We start from the raw sequence: 18,010 nt of genomic DNA, 5'->3' as shown, positions 1-18,010 counted from the left end.
CAAAAATAAAACATTAAAAGCTTCTGCACAGCAAAGGACGCAAAATGAAAAGACAACCTAAAGAATGACGGAAGATCTGAATAGACATTTTCCCAAAGAAGACGGCAAGTTAATGAAAAGGTGTTTAACATGACTAATCATCAGGAAGATGCAAATCAATACCACAGTGAGTTATCACCTCATACCTGTTAGAATGGCTGTTATCAAAAAGACTAGATAATAAAAGCTGGTGAGGATGTGGAGGAAATGGAACCCTTGTGCATTGTTGGAAATGTAAATTGGTACAGCTACTCTGGAAAACAGTATGGAGGTACTTCAAAAAATACAACTACCACATGATCCAGCATTCCCACCTCTGGGTATGCAAAGGAAACGAAATATCTGGTAGAGGGGTTTGCACCCCTGTGTTCATTATGTTTATTGCAGCATTATTCATAATAGTCAAGGTATGGAAATGACCTAAGTTCACTGATGGATGAGTGGATGAAGAAAATGTGATATATATGTATACACACACACACAGGACTATTATTCAGCCATCAGAAAGAAGATTTTGCCATTTGCAACAACATGGATGAAGCTTGAGGGTATTATGCAAAGTGAAATAAGTTAGAGAAAGAAAAACTTTATAATCTCATTTACATGTGTAATCTAAAAAAGTTTAACTCATAGAAACAGAGTAGGAAAATGGTTGCCAGGGGTTGTGGGGTGAGAGAAGTGATGAGATGTTGGTCAAAGTGTACAGAATTTCATTTATAAAAAGAACGAATTCTTGGAATCTAATATGTAGCATAAAGACTATAGTAAAAAATACTGTTGTATACTTGAAAGTCGTTAAGAGGATAGGTCTTAAGTGTTCTTACCATAACAACAACAACAAAAAGGAATAATTGTGTGAGGTGAAGGGTGTGTTAACTAACCTTATGTTGACAAATATTTTGAATGTATGGATGTATCAAATCATCACATTGTACACAATGTTATATGTCAATTATATGTTAATAAAACTGGGGGAAATACTAATTGACCCTGAGTGTGTGATTGTTTCTGAAATCTGTTCTGTTCCATTATCTATAGATTTATCCTTAATCCAGTACCTTGTTATCTTGGTACTATAGCTTTACAGTAATTCTTGAAACTGGGTAGTATGAGTCTTTCAACTTTATTTTTCAAAATTGTTTTGGCTATTCTAGTACTTCTTCATATAAATTCTAGTATCTTTTTATATAAATTTTAGAATCACCTTGTTGATTTCTGTAAAATATCATCGTGGGATTTTTATTGGAATTGTGTTGAATCTAGAGATCAGTTTGGAGAAAATAAGTATTTTAACTATATCTTCCATTCCATAGACATGGTATATCTATTTAGTTCTTTTGGGGGTTTAAGGTGTCAGTACAAAGATCTTGCAAATATTTTTTAGATTTAGACGTAAGTTTCCTGTCTTTGAGTATATTATAGGTTACTTTTTAAAATTTCAGTTTCTAATTGTTCACTGCTACTATGTGGATTTTTGTATATTTACCTTGTAATATGTTTGTATTAGCATTTTCCAGAGAAACAGAACCAATAGGGTGCACGCGTGTGTGTGTGTATGTGTGTGTGTGTGTGTTTATTTAAAGGAATTGATTCCCATGATTATAGAGGCTGGGAAGTCCAAAACCCGCAGAGCGGTTTTGCAGTCTGTAGACCCATAGAAGAGCTAATGGTGTAGTTCAAGTCGGATTTCTGCAGAATTTCCTCTTCCTTGAGGGAGGTCTGTCTTTGTTCTGTTCAGGCTTTCCACTGATTATGGAGGAAGACATTTAAAATACTAACTTGAGTACTGTCATTTTTTTTTTCCCTTTTCTTTAGGAGGAGCATATTATTTAATATCTAGAAGTCTAGGGCCAGAATTTGGTGGTGCAATTGGCCTAATCTTCGCTTTTGCCAATGCTGTTGCAGTTGCTATGTATGTGGTTGGATTTGCAGAAACTGTGGTGGAGTTGCTTAAGGTAATTCACCTTTCCTCTAGTCATTTGTTTTCCAAATCTTTACTGAGGGCTATGTGCCACTCAACAGATAATGTGTCAGGAAAGCAGTGATGAACACAAAACTCATCCTTCAAGAAGTTCAATGTGTGAGGTAGACAAAGGGGAAAATCACAGAATGTCAGAAGTGGGCAACTGTAGGAGACCTTGGCAACACAGAGAGGGATCAGATCACTTACCTTACCATCCATAAGTGGGAGTGACAGAGGAGTGTAGAGAAAGGGAGTCTAGACTTCAGCAGGCAGATAGGCGAGGTGGTGTATTGTGTGAGGGGAACAGGGAAGAAAAGGAAACAGGCCTGGAAGGGATGGAGTATGATATGTTAAACTGTAAATATTTCTGTATGACTGGAGTACAAAGTGGCAAGCGATTTAAGACGAGAGAGGGGAAAAAGGATCAAGTCGGGAAGATTCTTGTCGATACTAAATTAGGTCCTATCTTGATTAGAGTTGGGGACTATGACATGATGAGACACATGAAATGACCTAATGAAATACCTGACCACAGTGTAGAGAATGGATTGAGGGAACACAGCTGGAGATGGATACCATTGAAAGGGTGTTGCAGCTACCCTGGGAGAGGAGATGTCGCTTATATTAAAACAATGATGAGGGGCTGGAGAGGTGTGGGTGAATTTGACAGATTTTTAAAATGTTTAATAAGGGGATTGATGATTAATGGGATGGGGGAAATGTAAGACGGAGAAGGATTTCAAATTTATACGCTGATTTCTGAGTTGGGGATTTAGATGGAAGGCAATACCGTTTACTTGAAAGAGAGAAAACAGGACAGTTTAGTTTTAGATGTCTAATTTGAGGAATGAGTGGTGTATGTCAGCAGAACTGGGCAGAAAGTAGTTGATAATACTGTTCTGAAGTTTATAAGAGCACTTGTTGTTTGAAAAGAAGTATTATTAAATGAGAGGAACCTCAGCTGACACAATTGTCCGTCTTAGCTTGTTGAAACGCTTCTTCTGCAATAGTATGTGGTACATTTAGGAAGTGTAATATCTGAAAACAACTGACACTTAGATTGGCATTGCCCTCATCAGTGTAGGCCAAAAGGATGAAGGAAAGAAGGGCTGTAATTAAGCAAGCAGTAGATCAGTAAGAGTTCTTATTCTTTTATTGTTTAATTTATGGGGTTTTTTTCAGATGTTTGTAGTATATATTTTTAATTTCATTGATATTGAACAACAAATACTTTTTTGCTCATAGAATGGGAACACTGTATTTGGACAACTGCATGAAAGTATTCATCTCTTACCTTCATGCAAACTAAAAGACCATTTCAAGCAGGAGTTCACTAATCACAATGAATGCAAAATATTTCTGCTATGTAACTTAAGAAAATCCTAACTACTGTACAATTTAGTCATATTATGATTTTTATTTACTTGTTAACAGTATCCTTTTTGATTTACTCCATCTGATTAAATGTAGCATTAATTTGATCATAGTTTTGATGTCATCAGATACTGTTACATAGCTATGCCTATTCATTTATTAAATAGGCATTTATTCAACTTCTACATGGAAGGCACTATGATAGCTCTGAAATGTTTCAAAAGAATTAAAGAGTTTTTCTAAAATAACTAATATTGCTTCTTACATTTATAATTTTTCTAGGAACATTCCATATTTATGATTGATGATATCAATGATATCCGAATTATTGGAGCCATCACAGTGGTGATCCTTTTAGGCATCTCAGTAGCTGGAATGGAGTGGGAAGCAAAAGTAAGTCATGATGTCACTGGAATATCTGTAAATATTTAATGTGTGAACTTTTACAGCTTCTTTCTTAGGAATGCTATAAAGTGTGCTAATAACATTATTAGATTTTGAAAGTTCCTAAGTGGTCATTTTTAGAGAAATTTATGGATAAGGTTATTTTCTAATTGACAAGACAGGGAATATTTGGAGATAGCCATCAGTCTGGGATCCAGTTAAATAAGTACTTTAAAAATTTTTGACTTCCTTCCTTCCCTCTACCCCTTTCTATGATTTACATTATATAGAAATGCTCCGGTCAATATATTAAGTAGCCCAAATGAAACTGTTGGCTTTGTAATTTATGTATAAGTTCAATTTAAAAAATAAACATGGGGGCAGTAAAATTCAATTTAGTGCCATTAGGGATTAGAGAAGCTAATCTTTCCTCCATGCTATTGAAATCTCAGAAATCATGACTGACTAAGCCAGTACCATTGTTTCTGGAAAAAATTGCTGAATTCATATATCAATATCTCGGCAGAGCACCCAAATACAGGGGTGAGCAAAAGTAGGTTTGCACGAAACACAGGATTTACTCTTGTATTATCATTAATGAAGGCCGGCTTTTTGAGCACTTATGTGACTGTACCTAACTGCATTGTGCCATTATTGTAATAATCATAACCTGCATATCTTTTCCATATGAACAACTGTAAATCTCCTTTTGCCCACTGCTGTATATTTCTGTATCTTTGAGAGACTATGCCACACAGTGCAGCTCCTGTTTTCTGAGTAATGCATATTCACAAAGATGCTGCTGAGCACCGTGGTCGCTTCAGATTTTTTTTGTGTTTACTTTATAGAGTTTATAAAAATCAAGTATTTGTGTTATAGATGAGCTGCGATAATATTTACCAGATAAAAAATTAGGACAATCCACAAGAATAATTTTTTAATGTTAGGTAAATCATTAGTATAAAATGAAATCATTTACTTAGATGTTTACTAAAAAGAATTTCAGTACTATGTGGGGCATTACTATATGTGTATTTATTCCCACAGATGACACAGTTTTTCATGAGTATCTGCTCAATTTTATTGGGAGGTTGAGTAGAGGAGGAAAGGCAGGGGTGGCAAAATGGGTGAAGAGGGGGGTCAAAAGGTCCAGACGTTCAGTTATAAAGTCAGTCATGGGATGTAATGTTGAGTCATGGTGACAGTAGTTAGCAATACTGCATTGTATATTTGAACGTTGTCCAAAGAATATATTTTACAAATTTTCATCACAGAAAATAAATCGTAACTATAGTAATGGATGTTAAAACTAGACTTCTTGCGATCATTTTACAATATATATGAATATCAAATTATTATGTCGTACACCTTAAACTAATACCATATTAGACCATGTATACACTCCGTGTATAATGTGCATCCACATTTTCAGCCCAAACTTTCTTACCAAACTTTCAGGAAAAAAAATCTTTCATTTTAATTTTTAATTCAGTTTATTTATTTATATTTAGAAACAAAGCTGATTATCATATTCCAGGGCATTACTTTGCATACAGATATTGTCATTGCTTTCTAGAGTTACACTTTTAACGCATAAGCATAAATAAAAGAATTAAAAACATTTATATAGATATGGAATTAGTACTACCCATGAATAATGTGCATCCTTATTTTTCCCTCAAAAATTTGGACAAAAAAGTGCACATTATTCACAGCAAAATATGGTATATTGTTATATCTCAGTTATGTCTCGATAAAATAAACAAAACAGAAAAAAGTGAAAGAGAAGAGATGGTAGTTCTCATAGAGTGTTCCTTTCTTCCAGTCCCGTTGCTACTTGAATTCCCCCACTGGGTGTTCTTTTTATACTTTTCCTTCTTCTCACATAGCCGTCACACAATCAAGATAATGTTTGGACTTGGTATAAAACTTGGGTTGGTAGCAAATATGTTGACCATATCTCAAGATTGTACTGTATGGTGGAAGGGACAGGAGAGAATGATACATAGAATGAAAGCCTAAAGTGTTATGGAACTTATGTATAGTGCTTTATGATTTGGGGGAAGGCATGCACATCATTAATTCATTTTAAATATATATGGTGTCATCCTACTTTTGCTACTCATTTTTCCCTCACTGTACTGAACATTCTAAAGATTGTTCATTTAATAAAAGCTTATGGAGCACCTACTCTGTGCATGGCATTGTTAGAGTCACTGAGGAAACAAGACAGAAGTCCTTTCCCCCATGGACGTTATATTCTAATGGAACAGAATCAATGTACAACGTAAGAGATTTGATTTCAATTTTTAATGTTTAAAATTCCAGGCTCAGATTGTTCTTTTGGTGATTCTGCTACTTGCTATTGCCGATTTCATCATAGGAACTTTTATTCCACTGGAGGGCAAGAAGCCCAAAGGTTTCTTTGGTTATAAATGTAAGTAAAACAAGATAGAATATTTTTAAAGGTACAAATTATACCATTCTATTAGTACATTTTAGATATTTTATAAAGTGAGTTTGATGTAGTGACTAACTGATCATTCAATGTGTCCTTTATGTATGTTAGAATTGCAGTAAAAAAATCACTTATTTATCTTACCATTTCATTAGCAACAAAAGATAATAGAATGTAAAAAAAAAATCAGTGCTACTGAAAAAAGGTGCTCTAGTTCTCTAATTTTGGGAATTTGTAAGTGAAGGGCAACTTTTGTTCTGATATGGCTTTTTCATTTTTTCATTTGTATTTCAGCAAAACAAACTAAAAGTTTCTGAGACAGAAAGTAACTAGAAATATTAGTTTCTTTGTAATTGCAGTTTAAGTTTCTCTAGTTTGCATTTTTAATTGTGTGAGAATTTTTGACAGTTTGCATCTTCCGTAACCCTTTTCATCTTCATCTAATTTGTCACTACTGGTGAAATTTACTTGCTATTATTTCCTAAAGGATCTATCAGTATCTTACCTCTTCCTCTTCTGACGTCTACTCCCCACCTACAAACCCCACCCTCTCCCCATTTAATTGAGCAACTCTGAACCTGTCTCCACAAAATAAAATGAAACTGGGAAAGAATAGTGGCAGTACCATCAGGGAGGCTTATCACCTAGGGTAATAGGTCTGTCTGTCTTCAGCTGACAACTCCTTGATAAGGAAGCCCTAGAGGAAAAGGTTTAGTTCTCTTGCATGTTGTTGCTGACTGGTAACAACATACAGTCTTGTATCCTGTGTGAATTGAACTGGTGTGGCTTAGAGTAAACAGTTCTATTTGGCTTAATTGGCTAATTTCCTGATATGAATTGTTTGTAACCAAGAACACCTGCCTGTTATTTGAGCCTACTGGTTTTGCGTTGAAAGTGTGATTTTTGTTCTAATAGTGCTCATGCCTCCTTCTAAACTGGGCTTTAAGTTGATGACTTCCTGGTTTGGGGGAAGGGGTGACTACTAGGCATGCCATAAGTGAAAGATTGTAACCTCAGTTAGTTAGATAATTGTATTTTGTATTCTGGTAAATTATATTTGTGACACTTCTAATTATAAATGACTGTCACTTCAGTTTGTAAACATTATATGTGTTCTTGAACTTTTGTCACTTTTATTTATAAAATATAAAAGTAGATGATTATTGCTAAAAATATTTCTAAGTTATTTTCTGTTTAAGATTTTAATTGATTTGAAAATATCGGCAAATGTCTGCTAGGCCATATTTTTCATTTCCTTTTTTTCAGATCCTTGGCAGCTTATAAAAGTATGACATAATTAGCTAGAATAATAATTTATATTGCATTTAACTAGCACATCTGGGCCTATTTCAGTCAGAGATAAATAAATCTAAATATACTTTGGAATGTGACTTTTCTTTTTTGGTGTTTGATACTGTTTGGTTCTCCTCTCATTATATTAAGACGGTGTCAGCAGTAAACAGATTATGTTGTTAAACTTGTCAGTTCAAATGACTGCCTAATAGGGGGATTCTTTTTTTTCTTCTGATGTAAGAAGTATTTCTCTTTTACCCAAGACCACTCCCTCTACTGTGTTCTGGATCCTATTTTTTACTCTCTCAAAGGCATTTATCCTTTCATAATTGATTTGCTTCCGTGTATCAAAACTCTTATCTCTCTATATAAGCTTATGAACTTGATCTAGTAATTCCCATCCTTGAAAATGCTATCCCCTGTCTTTTATTCTCATCCAGTTACCACCTCATTTTTCAGTTCCCTTTCATAGACACATTTCTCAAATCCATACGTCTCACTTATTTCTTATTTCAGAATAATTTCAAACTTACAGAGACCATGAAAAATTGATACAAAAAAATCCCTTATACCCTTCACCTAGATTCACCAATGGAGAATGCTTTTATATTCTATCTTTTTGCCACATTTGCTTTATCACTTCATATATACCTAATTATTATTACTATGATTGTTCAACTTTTTGAGAGAAGTTGCAGAAATCATGGCTTTACCTCTAAACATTGTATTTAAGCACACATTTACTAAGGAAAAGGACAATTCAGGAAGTTTAACTTTGGCACAAAACTAATATCTAATAAACGGTTTATATATAAATTTTTCCAATCATTTCTATAAAAATCTTTGTAGCAACTTTTTTTTTCCTGTTCCAGGATCCAATTCATGATCATGTATTGCATTCATGAGTTGTCATGTCTCTTCATTCTTTTTTTAAATAGTTCTTTACATAATCTTCAGTCTCCTTGAATATAAAACAGCTGCTTAGCCTTTTTTTGTTTTTTCATGATACTGACATTTGTCAAGAGTACAGGCCATTTGTTTTGGAGAACTCCATCCATTTGTATTCATCTGATTTATTTATATAGATTCAGGTAATTTGTGTTTTTCAGGAACACTACATGAACAATATTTTTTCTTAGGTTAGTACATTAGGACACTCACATGATGTCATTTTTCCCATCAGTGATGGTTTTTAACATTGATGACTCAGTTAAAGTGGTACCCGAGAGGTTTCTTTATTGTGAGGTTGCCATTTTCTTCTTTGTAATTAAGTAATCTATAATCTGTTGTGGGATACTTGGAGACTGCTTAGCCTATTTCCTATCTACTTTTACCAAATGATTTTATTGCCTTCATTGTAAACCCTTCTCTGTCTTCTGTCTGTCAAGGTGACTACCACATGGAGCTAGATCCAGTGCATATAGTATTTTAGTCCTCTGCTTCTCAGCAACATTATACTTAGTTGTTCCGTTCTCCTTGAAACACTTCACACTTGTTTTGTTTTATGTCACAGTGGTCGCTGTCTGTTACTCCTGTTACCCCTTCTCTTCTTCCTATCCTCTAAATGTCAGAGTTGCACAAGTCTGGTCCTGGGCCTTCTAACTAGATTCTGTCCTTTGATGATGTGTTTCTCAGTGGCTCCAAGTGCTATAAGAGACTGACATGTTTCTATTCCTGGATTTCTTTTTTAAACTCCAGACTTACATAACTGCTTATTTGATGTCTCTCCTACCTAATCCTCCTCAGAATTTCCATTTGAGTACATGGAAGAAGCCAGGGTCTCAATGCTTCCTACTTGCCCCTTTAATTTCTAATCTTTCTCTAATCAGTATATTATTCTCCCCTCATAGACTGAACCCCAGAGCAACCACCTAATTGATCTTCTTGCTTCAGATGTTGATGCCTTCAGTCCACTGTCCACACAGCATCTGCACAAGCCTTAATCACATCATGTTGTTTGCATATTTCTAAACCCACATTAGCTTTTCATTATATTTAGGATAAAATCTAAACTCCTTTAAAATTTTGCATTGTTTCATCTTCACTGATCTCACCAACCTGATTTTATTCTCCTCCTTACTATGTAAGAGCTTTACATTCTTTTAATTCCTCAAAAGAGCTAAGCTGTTTTCCTACCTCTGGGCCTTTATAAATGTCATTCTTAGTCCTGGTGTAATCTTTCTTCTAATCATCAACTGGCTGATTCTTGCTCAGTAAAGTCTCATTTTAAGTATTGTCTCCTTAATTATAGCTCTTGTGCCTTTTGTAACCACACAGAATTAGTCTCTCATTTTTTATCACAATATCCTGTTTACATCAGTACATTTACTGCTATTTGTAATGACTTGTGTTTTTACTTATTGTGCAGCTTCCCATTGATATTCCTAGGTTCCATAAAGGTAGGAACATTGTCTGGCTTTTTGCTTTTGTATCTCTTGACATACTAGGTGGCTTCAGTACAGGACCTGGCACATTCTAGATACTTAAATATTGAATGGATGGGTGGATGGATGAATAAATAACAGTTAATTGGTTGTTTTAAGTGTCAGGACCTATCAGAATAGATGGAAACAGTAGGACTAGTTGAAGCTTTCATTATTGTTGAATTGGAAAGGTCCTTTACCTGATTTGTTTTAGCTAAAATTATCTGAAGTTCCCTGAAATAGCCTCAAAAATCAAACAAGTCACCACTAGGAAATAGAAAGCTACACAAATAGCGTTTAAGTTGGATGGAAGAAAAAAAAAGGTTCCAGATTAGTATCATGTTCCTTCTGTTTTCCTACCTCCTTTCTTATTTCTTTGACATTTAAGATCAAGGGGTTTATCTACTTTTTGATTTACATTTGGATGTGTAGCAACAATCAAGTTAGAGGTGAATGAAACTTCATTATTAAAGTAAACAAACTAGTAGGGAATGTCCCAGGTCAAATCATTATTTTGATTGTATTGATAGTTTACAATCAATATAAGAAAAGAGGAATACCAGTATGTGAATTAGTAAATACTAAAGAGTTTATCAGTTATTAGAACTGCAGGAGTGTCAGGAATCATACATACCGCTTACTCTTGACCTAAATTATTATGGTCTAATCTGCTATCTGTTAATTACAAAAATATTTTGTTTTCTACAGCTGAAATATTTACTGAGAACTTTGGGCCAGATTTTCGAGAGGAAGAGACTTTTTTTTCTGTCTTTGCCATCTTTTTTCCTGCTGCAACTGGTATTCTGGCTGGAGCAAATATCTCAGGTGATCTTGCAGTAAGTACTGTATAGATTATATATTAAAAAGCATTGTATTGATCATATATTAAAAATGGTATACATATATTTTTAAACGTATACTTAAAAAAAATCTTCTTGTGTTCTAGGATCCTCAGTCAGCCATACCCAAAGGAACACTCTTAGCCATTTTAATCACTACGTTGGTTTACGTAGGAATTGCAGTATCTGTAGGTAAATAACCTTATATTTCTTTATATGTTTCAGAAGTTTCACAATGTACATACTATAAATAGTTATTTCATGACATTTTTAAATTTAGAAATATTTCAGTAAAAAAGACACGGTGTGGCATATTTTAATTAAAAAATAGTTTTAAGTAGTGATTTTATATAATCACCAAATTATCTATTGCTACTCCTCCAGGATTTTTGTTAATTATGATAAATTAGAAAATTATATAAGATCTTATCTGCAAACTATTAAATTTCAGAGATATATTTATAGAAAATATTATTTATAAGTAAAATATATTTAACTCTCTTTAAAAATTCTTGAATATTTTTATATATGGTGATGATTTAATATTTTCTTGTAATCTTATTATACGAAGATTGTTTCAAGACAATTAAGCAGTACCTAGCTTTTTTTTTTTTTTTTTTTTTTTACCGTAAATAAAAACTGATTTTGATAAACAGGACATACTAAGTTGAATGAAAAAACTTACTAAAGTCTTAATAAATGGAATGAAAATGGTGTTTATCATTTTATTACATTTATAGACAAATAGCATTTTAGAGTTTGAAAGGACTTAGTGATCATCCAATCTCTAAACTCAATGTTTTATAGATGACAGAATTGAAGTTTAGAGATTTCATTACCAAGGATAACTGGTGCTTGCTTGAAAGAATTGTTTACATGGCAAAGTGGGTTTTAGTTTTTTGCTTTTCAAATACATTCTTTCTAGGCTATTTATTAGAGTAGTTTCTTTAATTGAAACGTAGCCCAGAAAAAAAATTAATAACTATTAATTTGCATATAATTTGCATACACTGATTAGATGAATTATCTCAAATTTATTAACTTTCATGAAACTATATACTTTACCCAGGAAACATATTCCTGAAATATAAGCATTGTTTTTAATACACAAACCTTAAAGTTCAATAATTTATAAATATTTTAAACATACTGTAAGAGTCAATCTTATTTTGAGTCACTTTAAAGAATCACAAACTCCAAATTCATACACTATAGAATATAAGGTTTCCATAATATTTCAGTAAGAAATTTCATTTTTGACATATATGGAGTCATTTGGGGGAAGTAATGGGAACTTTTTTTTTAACAAACTACTGCTAATTTGTGTAAATTTAATATTGAAAAATCACTAAGCAAGAATTAGAAATGCTAATATTCAGGATTAGTGTGTTGGGCTAAATTAAAATTTTAAAAAGGAATTAGATTTTATTTAGCCTTAAAATTCATACATAAATCTCATTTTTTTAAAAACAAATATACTATATGCTACTTATAATCTTACCAATATATAAAATATTTTTTTGTTCCCTTAAAAGTTTCTTACCTAGTATTCTTGTGTATTTCATACATAGGATAAAGAAAATTTAGTTTCATAGCTAAAGAAAATTTAGTTATAATTTAAAGAATGATGTAACAATATATTTCAAATTGAAAAGTACTTTGTTATAACAAATAAATGTTTGTTTTTTTATCTGACCCTCTAACACTACTGGCCTTCATACCCGTTTTTTTCTATCTACATTAGCCCTTAAAGCAATAGGAGTAGCCCTTTCTCCCTGATAATTCAGTGGCCTAACCAGTAAAGACTGGCTTTACACCACTATAACTAGTTCAAAGCAGCGGGGCTTTTTTCCCACAAAACATATTTTGGAATATGAAACACATAAAAGCATAACTGCTTTAGAACTAGACAGGGCTTGGTTCTCCCTCCTCCCCACCTAATGGTTTCAGAAATACCTTTAAGGAAACATGGTTTTTTAAGGAAACATTGTTCTGAAAATTAGATGAAGAAATCTAAGAATAAAGAACGATATGTAGTCTGTCAAGTCATTAAAATATTCTCCCCTTCAAACTTAATTTTCCCTTTATTGGGCATTTTTTTCTGTAATGCTTATATTACCTCATATATGATAAGATAGTAGTATTAAAATACTTCAGAAGTAAAACTGTTTTCTTCAAGAAACCTTTTTAAATGTTTATTGTGGAAGTTTTCAATTTTGCACAAAAATAGAGAGCATTTTCTAATGAGCATACACTAACAGCTGCCACCCAGCTTCAAAAAAGTTTTCAAGAATTATCAGTACATGGCTAATCTTGGTTCATCTATACCCATTCACTTTGCCCCGTATGTTATTTTAAAGCAAATCTCAGATACTATATTTTTTTTAATATCAGGGTAGACTGACTTGAGACACAGGTTTAAATAGAGTTATAATTCATCAGTGTTCAAATTGTTTTCCAGTCAAGAAAATATTACTTGAAGTCTGATCTTTTGCAGGTTTCAAATATAGATATTTGGAGTACAGGAAAATATTTCTGCCATTTGAAATTCTTCGAACACAAGGATTTTATATTTGCTTAAGGATGTCTTAACCAAATAGGCCAGGAAATAGTTTTCCTAATATACCATTTATAAACAACCATTCCCAAGGTTGTTAAGTATGTATGTTTAGATACTACTCTTCATAAGGTTTCATTTCACAACTTAAACATTGGGGAAAACAGTGCTTTCCCAATTCTGTTTCATGTAAAGCTATCTTAACTGTAAATGCAGTGTGTGCTATTATAAGCAGGTATATATGTAGTCAATATCATAATTTCTTTATGGGTATATATGATTTTGAAATGGATATAAAAGCTAGCTATATTATTTGTTCTCATTGTCACTTGTGCTTCAGGTTCTTGTGTTGTGCGGGATGCCACCGGAAACGTTAATGACACTATTGTAACAGAGCTAACAAACTGTACTTCTGCAGCCTGCAAATTAAACTTTGACTTTTCTTATTGTGAAAGCAATCCTTGTTCCTATGGCCTAATGAACAACTTCCAGGTGAGCATCATATTTATGTTAATACACTCATTCTGTATTTATCTAGAGGTCATACTACTATCAAATCTGATCATTCAGAGTATGGCAGTAACTTAGAAAGGAGGGCTGTTCTTACAGTATACCTAAATATATTTTTAAAAAGACTTTATGTAACTAATTGGACAAACAGAAAAATATGGAAGAGTAAAACCTGAAGCCATTCAAGAGCAAAGAGACCCCCAAGGGTAACACTTAGAGTGTAATATATGTAGTACACTGTTTCAGAAAGGAAGGATGCAGCAGAGCATCTCACACATGGTCCTATTTGTTGGGTCTATTTCTGGATTCTGTATTCCATTGATCTGTGTGTCTGTTCCTCTATGAACACCATACATCTTGATTACTGTAGTTATATAATAAGTCTTAAAGTCAGGTTGGTCATTTTTTTTTCCATTTTATCCTTTTTCAAAATTGTTTTAGTTATTTTAGTTTCTTTGCTTTTCCATATAAATTTTAGAGTAATCTTATGTTTTTATTCTATCTACAACAAATCTTGTATGTCAGTTTGAGGAGAATTTACATGTTTACTTTGTTGAGTGTTCCAATCCGTGAACACAGTATGCTTTTCCATTTACTTAGATCTTTGATTTCTTTTATTAGCATTATATAGTTTTCAGAATATGAGTCACACAAATAACGTATTTTGTTAGATATACACCTAAGTTTATCATTTTTATTGTGAGCAATTTAAATCCATTCTAGTTGAAATGAGTTCAGTTTTCTAATTAGAGGTGCCTCAATTGTTTTAAATAAAAATACCTCTTTAAAAGTAGTGGTCAGTATCAATAGTGTTATTTAATTAGATATGGCCCATATAGTCATGCTGTGACAAACCACTACCTAACAACAGAATTAAATTCTTAATTAATGTTTGAAAGTTTCTGAACTTTTAAAACATATGAACTATGTAAAGATTATTAATTGCAAGTATTTGGAGAGTATCAGTCTTGTTTAAGTTCTGAAAGTAAAATGAAATTTTTATAAAATATATAGGTTTTTAGAAACCAATAAATTTTATATAAAGGGAGAAGGGATTACTAAAATTCAGAGGATAATTTTGAGAGTTGCTTGGTAAGTCTTAGAATGCTAGAAAAATATGCACACAAAGATGTAATAGATTCAGGAGACTACAACAAAATATTCTGTGGTAAATTTTTACGATAGATGGTTCTACTAGTTCTAAGTAAAAAAAATAATTTTGCTTTTTAGTATTTTTCCAGTATTATGTAAACACAATAAGCAGTATAGTTGAGGATTTAATGTATTTTAGAACAGTATATATCTTATGTAGAATATTAAATTTTATAACAAAATTTTGGAACAAAATTTTGGAAATTAAATTTTCGATGACATTATTTTTATTTTCTATTGTATAGCTTCATGCAATTGACTGCACTTGCACTGGTTTAAAATATTGAACCCAATTATGTAACAGAAGTTTGTTTTTGCTAGTCACAAGACTAGGCAAAATCATAGGAATGAAAGAAAGTATTCATGTCCAGCTAACGATTCAGGCCAGTTGTGACACTGATATTGTGTATGAAAGGCACAAATGTTGTTCTCTGCCCAGTGACTGAAATGCCAATCAAATTTCTGTGCTGCTGCCTTAAAATAAAAAAGCGTATTGTCTTTATCAAGTCTAGTATGGACTCATTCACGCAAAGAAGAGTTTGTATACATAAAGCTGCATTTCTAATTTAAGCAAATTTTTAAAAAATGCTTCGTAAAGTGATACAACATGTGAAAAAAAGACCTATGAAAATATAAATTGCTAGTCATTGGAAAATGAAGAGTGGAGTATAGCACATAACTGAGGGGCATATAAATTGAAGTCTCCATCATGAAATATATACAAAGCCATACTTTGTAATGCTGCTTTACATATATTTGACTTTTCATACTTTAGGAGAAAAAGTGATTTGGTCTACCTTATTTGTCTTAAATTTTAAGTTTTTATACATATATTCTTATGTTTCTTATTCTACTTCTACATTTTAATGTCCCCTGAAACCTTCACTCACTGTTGTGTAATAAAAAGTGAGCTTCTTTGCTCAGTCCAAGCACTTCACTTCATACTCAAACTTATATCCCACTGCCTTCTGCTGGGACTGGATTGCAGTCATGGTGTGTTTGTATATGTCTACATGCGTACATGCTGACTCTGCTTCCTTCTTTACTTGGTGCCTCACTGTGCTTGGAATGCAACTGCTGCTTCTTTATATGTCCAAATCTGTGTGCCCTTAAGATTTTCTTGAACTCTAAACCATCAACACACACAAACCCAGCACACAAATTCAACATTCATTTTATTTGCCATGTTTTTAACTTTTATTAGACTTGTCTTTTTTTTTCTTTTTAGAGACAAAGCCATCGTTTCTTTTTCTGCTTTGTTTCCACTATGTATTGTGAACAACACTGATGTTACCAGTATTATCATTATTGTTGCTACTCAAATTTTATCATAAAATGGTGGGAAATGCAGAAGTTATTGAGTAAATGTGTAACTAGAAAACAGGAAAGCTGGCAAATAGTGTTTTCAGATGCTAAACAGGGAGCATTATTTACCTCATTTTGAGGTTATGGAAGAAGAGAAAATGTAATTTTTTTCTTCAAAACATAAAAGGTGAAAGATTATGGTTGTAAGTAATGCCACTGGTGTCAATTTTGCCTTAATCCATCAGTGTATCACATTTTCTGTTCTTCACTAGTTTTTTTTTATTTCCTATCTTTGCCCTTACTTAACTTTGAGATCATTGAGGATAGACGCAGAATTCTCTTTCTACCTAATAAGTATGGATAACAAAAAGGAAGTCTGCCCATTTTTATCTTGCTCCACCTTATATGAGGGGGGACCCAAAAAGGCCGGCAATTTATTTATTAAAAATTGTGTATTTATTCTTAAATGTTTAAACTTCAGTGACCTTCAAAGTACTCTTTATTTAATGCAATACACCTATCAAGACTTTTTTCCACTGCTCAACAATTTTTGAACGCATTGATTTTGATGCCTTTTAGTGATTCTCCCATTTTTTGTTTCATCTCTTCCACATTGGCAAAACATTTCCCTTTGAAGACTTTTTTCATCCAGGAAAGCAACAACAAAAAGTTACTCAGGGTGAGATTGGGTAAATAGGGAGGGTGGAGCATAGGGGTCATGCCGTTTTGGGTCAAAAACTGCTGAACACTCAGCACAGTGTGGGCAGGTGTGCTCATAAATCACCCATCATGAAACGGGCAAATGCATTGAAAGAGTCTTGAAAACAGTTCACTGAAGCTGAACTCAGCGTCTCACGACAATGCAGCTGATACACTGCTGCAGGTGGGTTCCTAGAACACTCACCTAGCAGGAGAAGCCTGTACTACAAGGGGGGCCCACACTCCAGGAGATAATTATGGGTTTTTTGGGAGGTTCCCCCTCCTATGTCCTTTATAGTGTCATTTTCTAAAGACAGGGTTGGCAATGCTAAATAGCACTAATAACTAAAAAATATGCTTATGAAAAATTAATGGCATATATGTAACTGCTAAATTATTAAAGGGAGGAATAGAAAAAGCATCTTTTCAAGTTCTTTTCTTCCCAGATGAGATTTTTCAGAAAAGCCAATGCTAATGCATCTTTTTTAAAGTGTATTTTATTGACTATGCTATTACAGTTGTCCCATCTTTTTTTCTCCCTTTATTCCCTGCCACCCTGCACCCCTCTTCCCACCAGCATTCCCCCTGCCCCGGGTTCATGTCCATGGGTCATATATAAGTTCTTTGGTTTCTCCAGTTCATATACTATTCTTAACTTCCACCTGTCTATTATGTACCTACCATTTATGCTTATTCCCTGTACCTTTTCCCCCATCCTCCTCCTCTCCCTCCCACTGATAACCTCCCATGGGATCTCCATTTCTGTGATTCTGTTCCTGTTCTACTTGTTGGCTTAGTTTGGTTTATTTTTTTTAGGTTCAGTTGTTGATAGTTGTGAGTTTGTTGTCATTTTACTGTTCAGAGTCTTGATCTTCTTTTTCTTAGATGATTCCCTTTAACATTTCATACAAAAAGGGTTTGGTGATGATGAACTCCTTTAACTTGATCTTATCTGGGAAGTACTTTATCTGCCTTTCCATTCTAAGTGATAGCTTTGCTGGATAGAATAATCTT

General features: G+C 33.2%; 1 protein-coding gene across 3 annotated transcripts in view; it reads left to right on the top strand.

Annotated features, from left to right (window-relative positions):
* SLC12A2 (solute carrier family 12 member 2) overlaps window positions 1-18,010 on the top strand; it is a 93,019-nt gene that overhangs the window by 36,864 nt on the left and 38,145 nt on the right. For all 3 annotated transcript variants that reach the window (XM_054589868.1, XM_054589867.1, XM_054589869.1), the window contains exons 5-10: window positions 1,855-1,994; window positions 3,659-3,769; window positions 6,089-6,197; window positions 10,643-10,770; window positions 10,881-10,965; window positions 13,671-13,822. In XM_054589868.1, coding sequence (XP_054445843.1) covers window positions 1,855-1,994; window positions 3,659-3,769; window positions 6,089-6,197; window positions 10,643-10,770; window positions 10,881-10,965; window positions 13,671-13,822 — 725 coding nt within the window. The remainder of the gene's footprint in view (window positions 1-1,854; window positions 1,995-3,658; window positions 3,770-6,088; window positions 6,198-10,642; window positions 10,771-10,880; window positions 10,966-13,670; window positions 13,823-18,010) is intronic.

This window comes from Pteronotus mesoamericanus, unplaced genomic scaffold (genome assembly GCF_021234165.1).
Source record: "Pteronotus mesoamericanus isolate MK-2021 breed Mesoamerican mustached bat unplaced genomic scaffold, CSHL_Meso_final scaffold_167, whole genome shotgun sequence".
NCBI lineage: Eukaryota > Metazoa > Chordata > Mammalia > Chiroptera > Mormoopidae > Pteronotus > Pteronotus mesoamericanus.
This window is presented reverse-complemented; position numbering and strand designations above follow the sequence as displayed.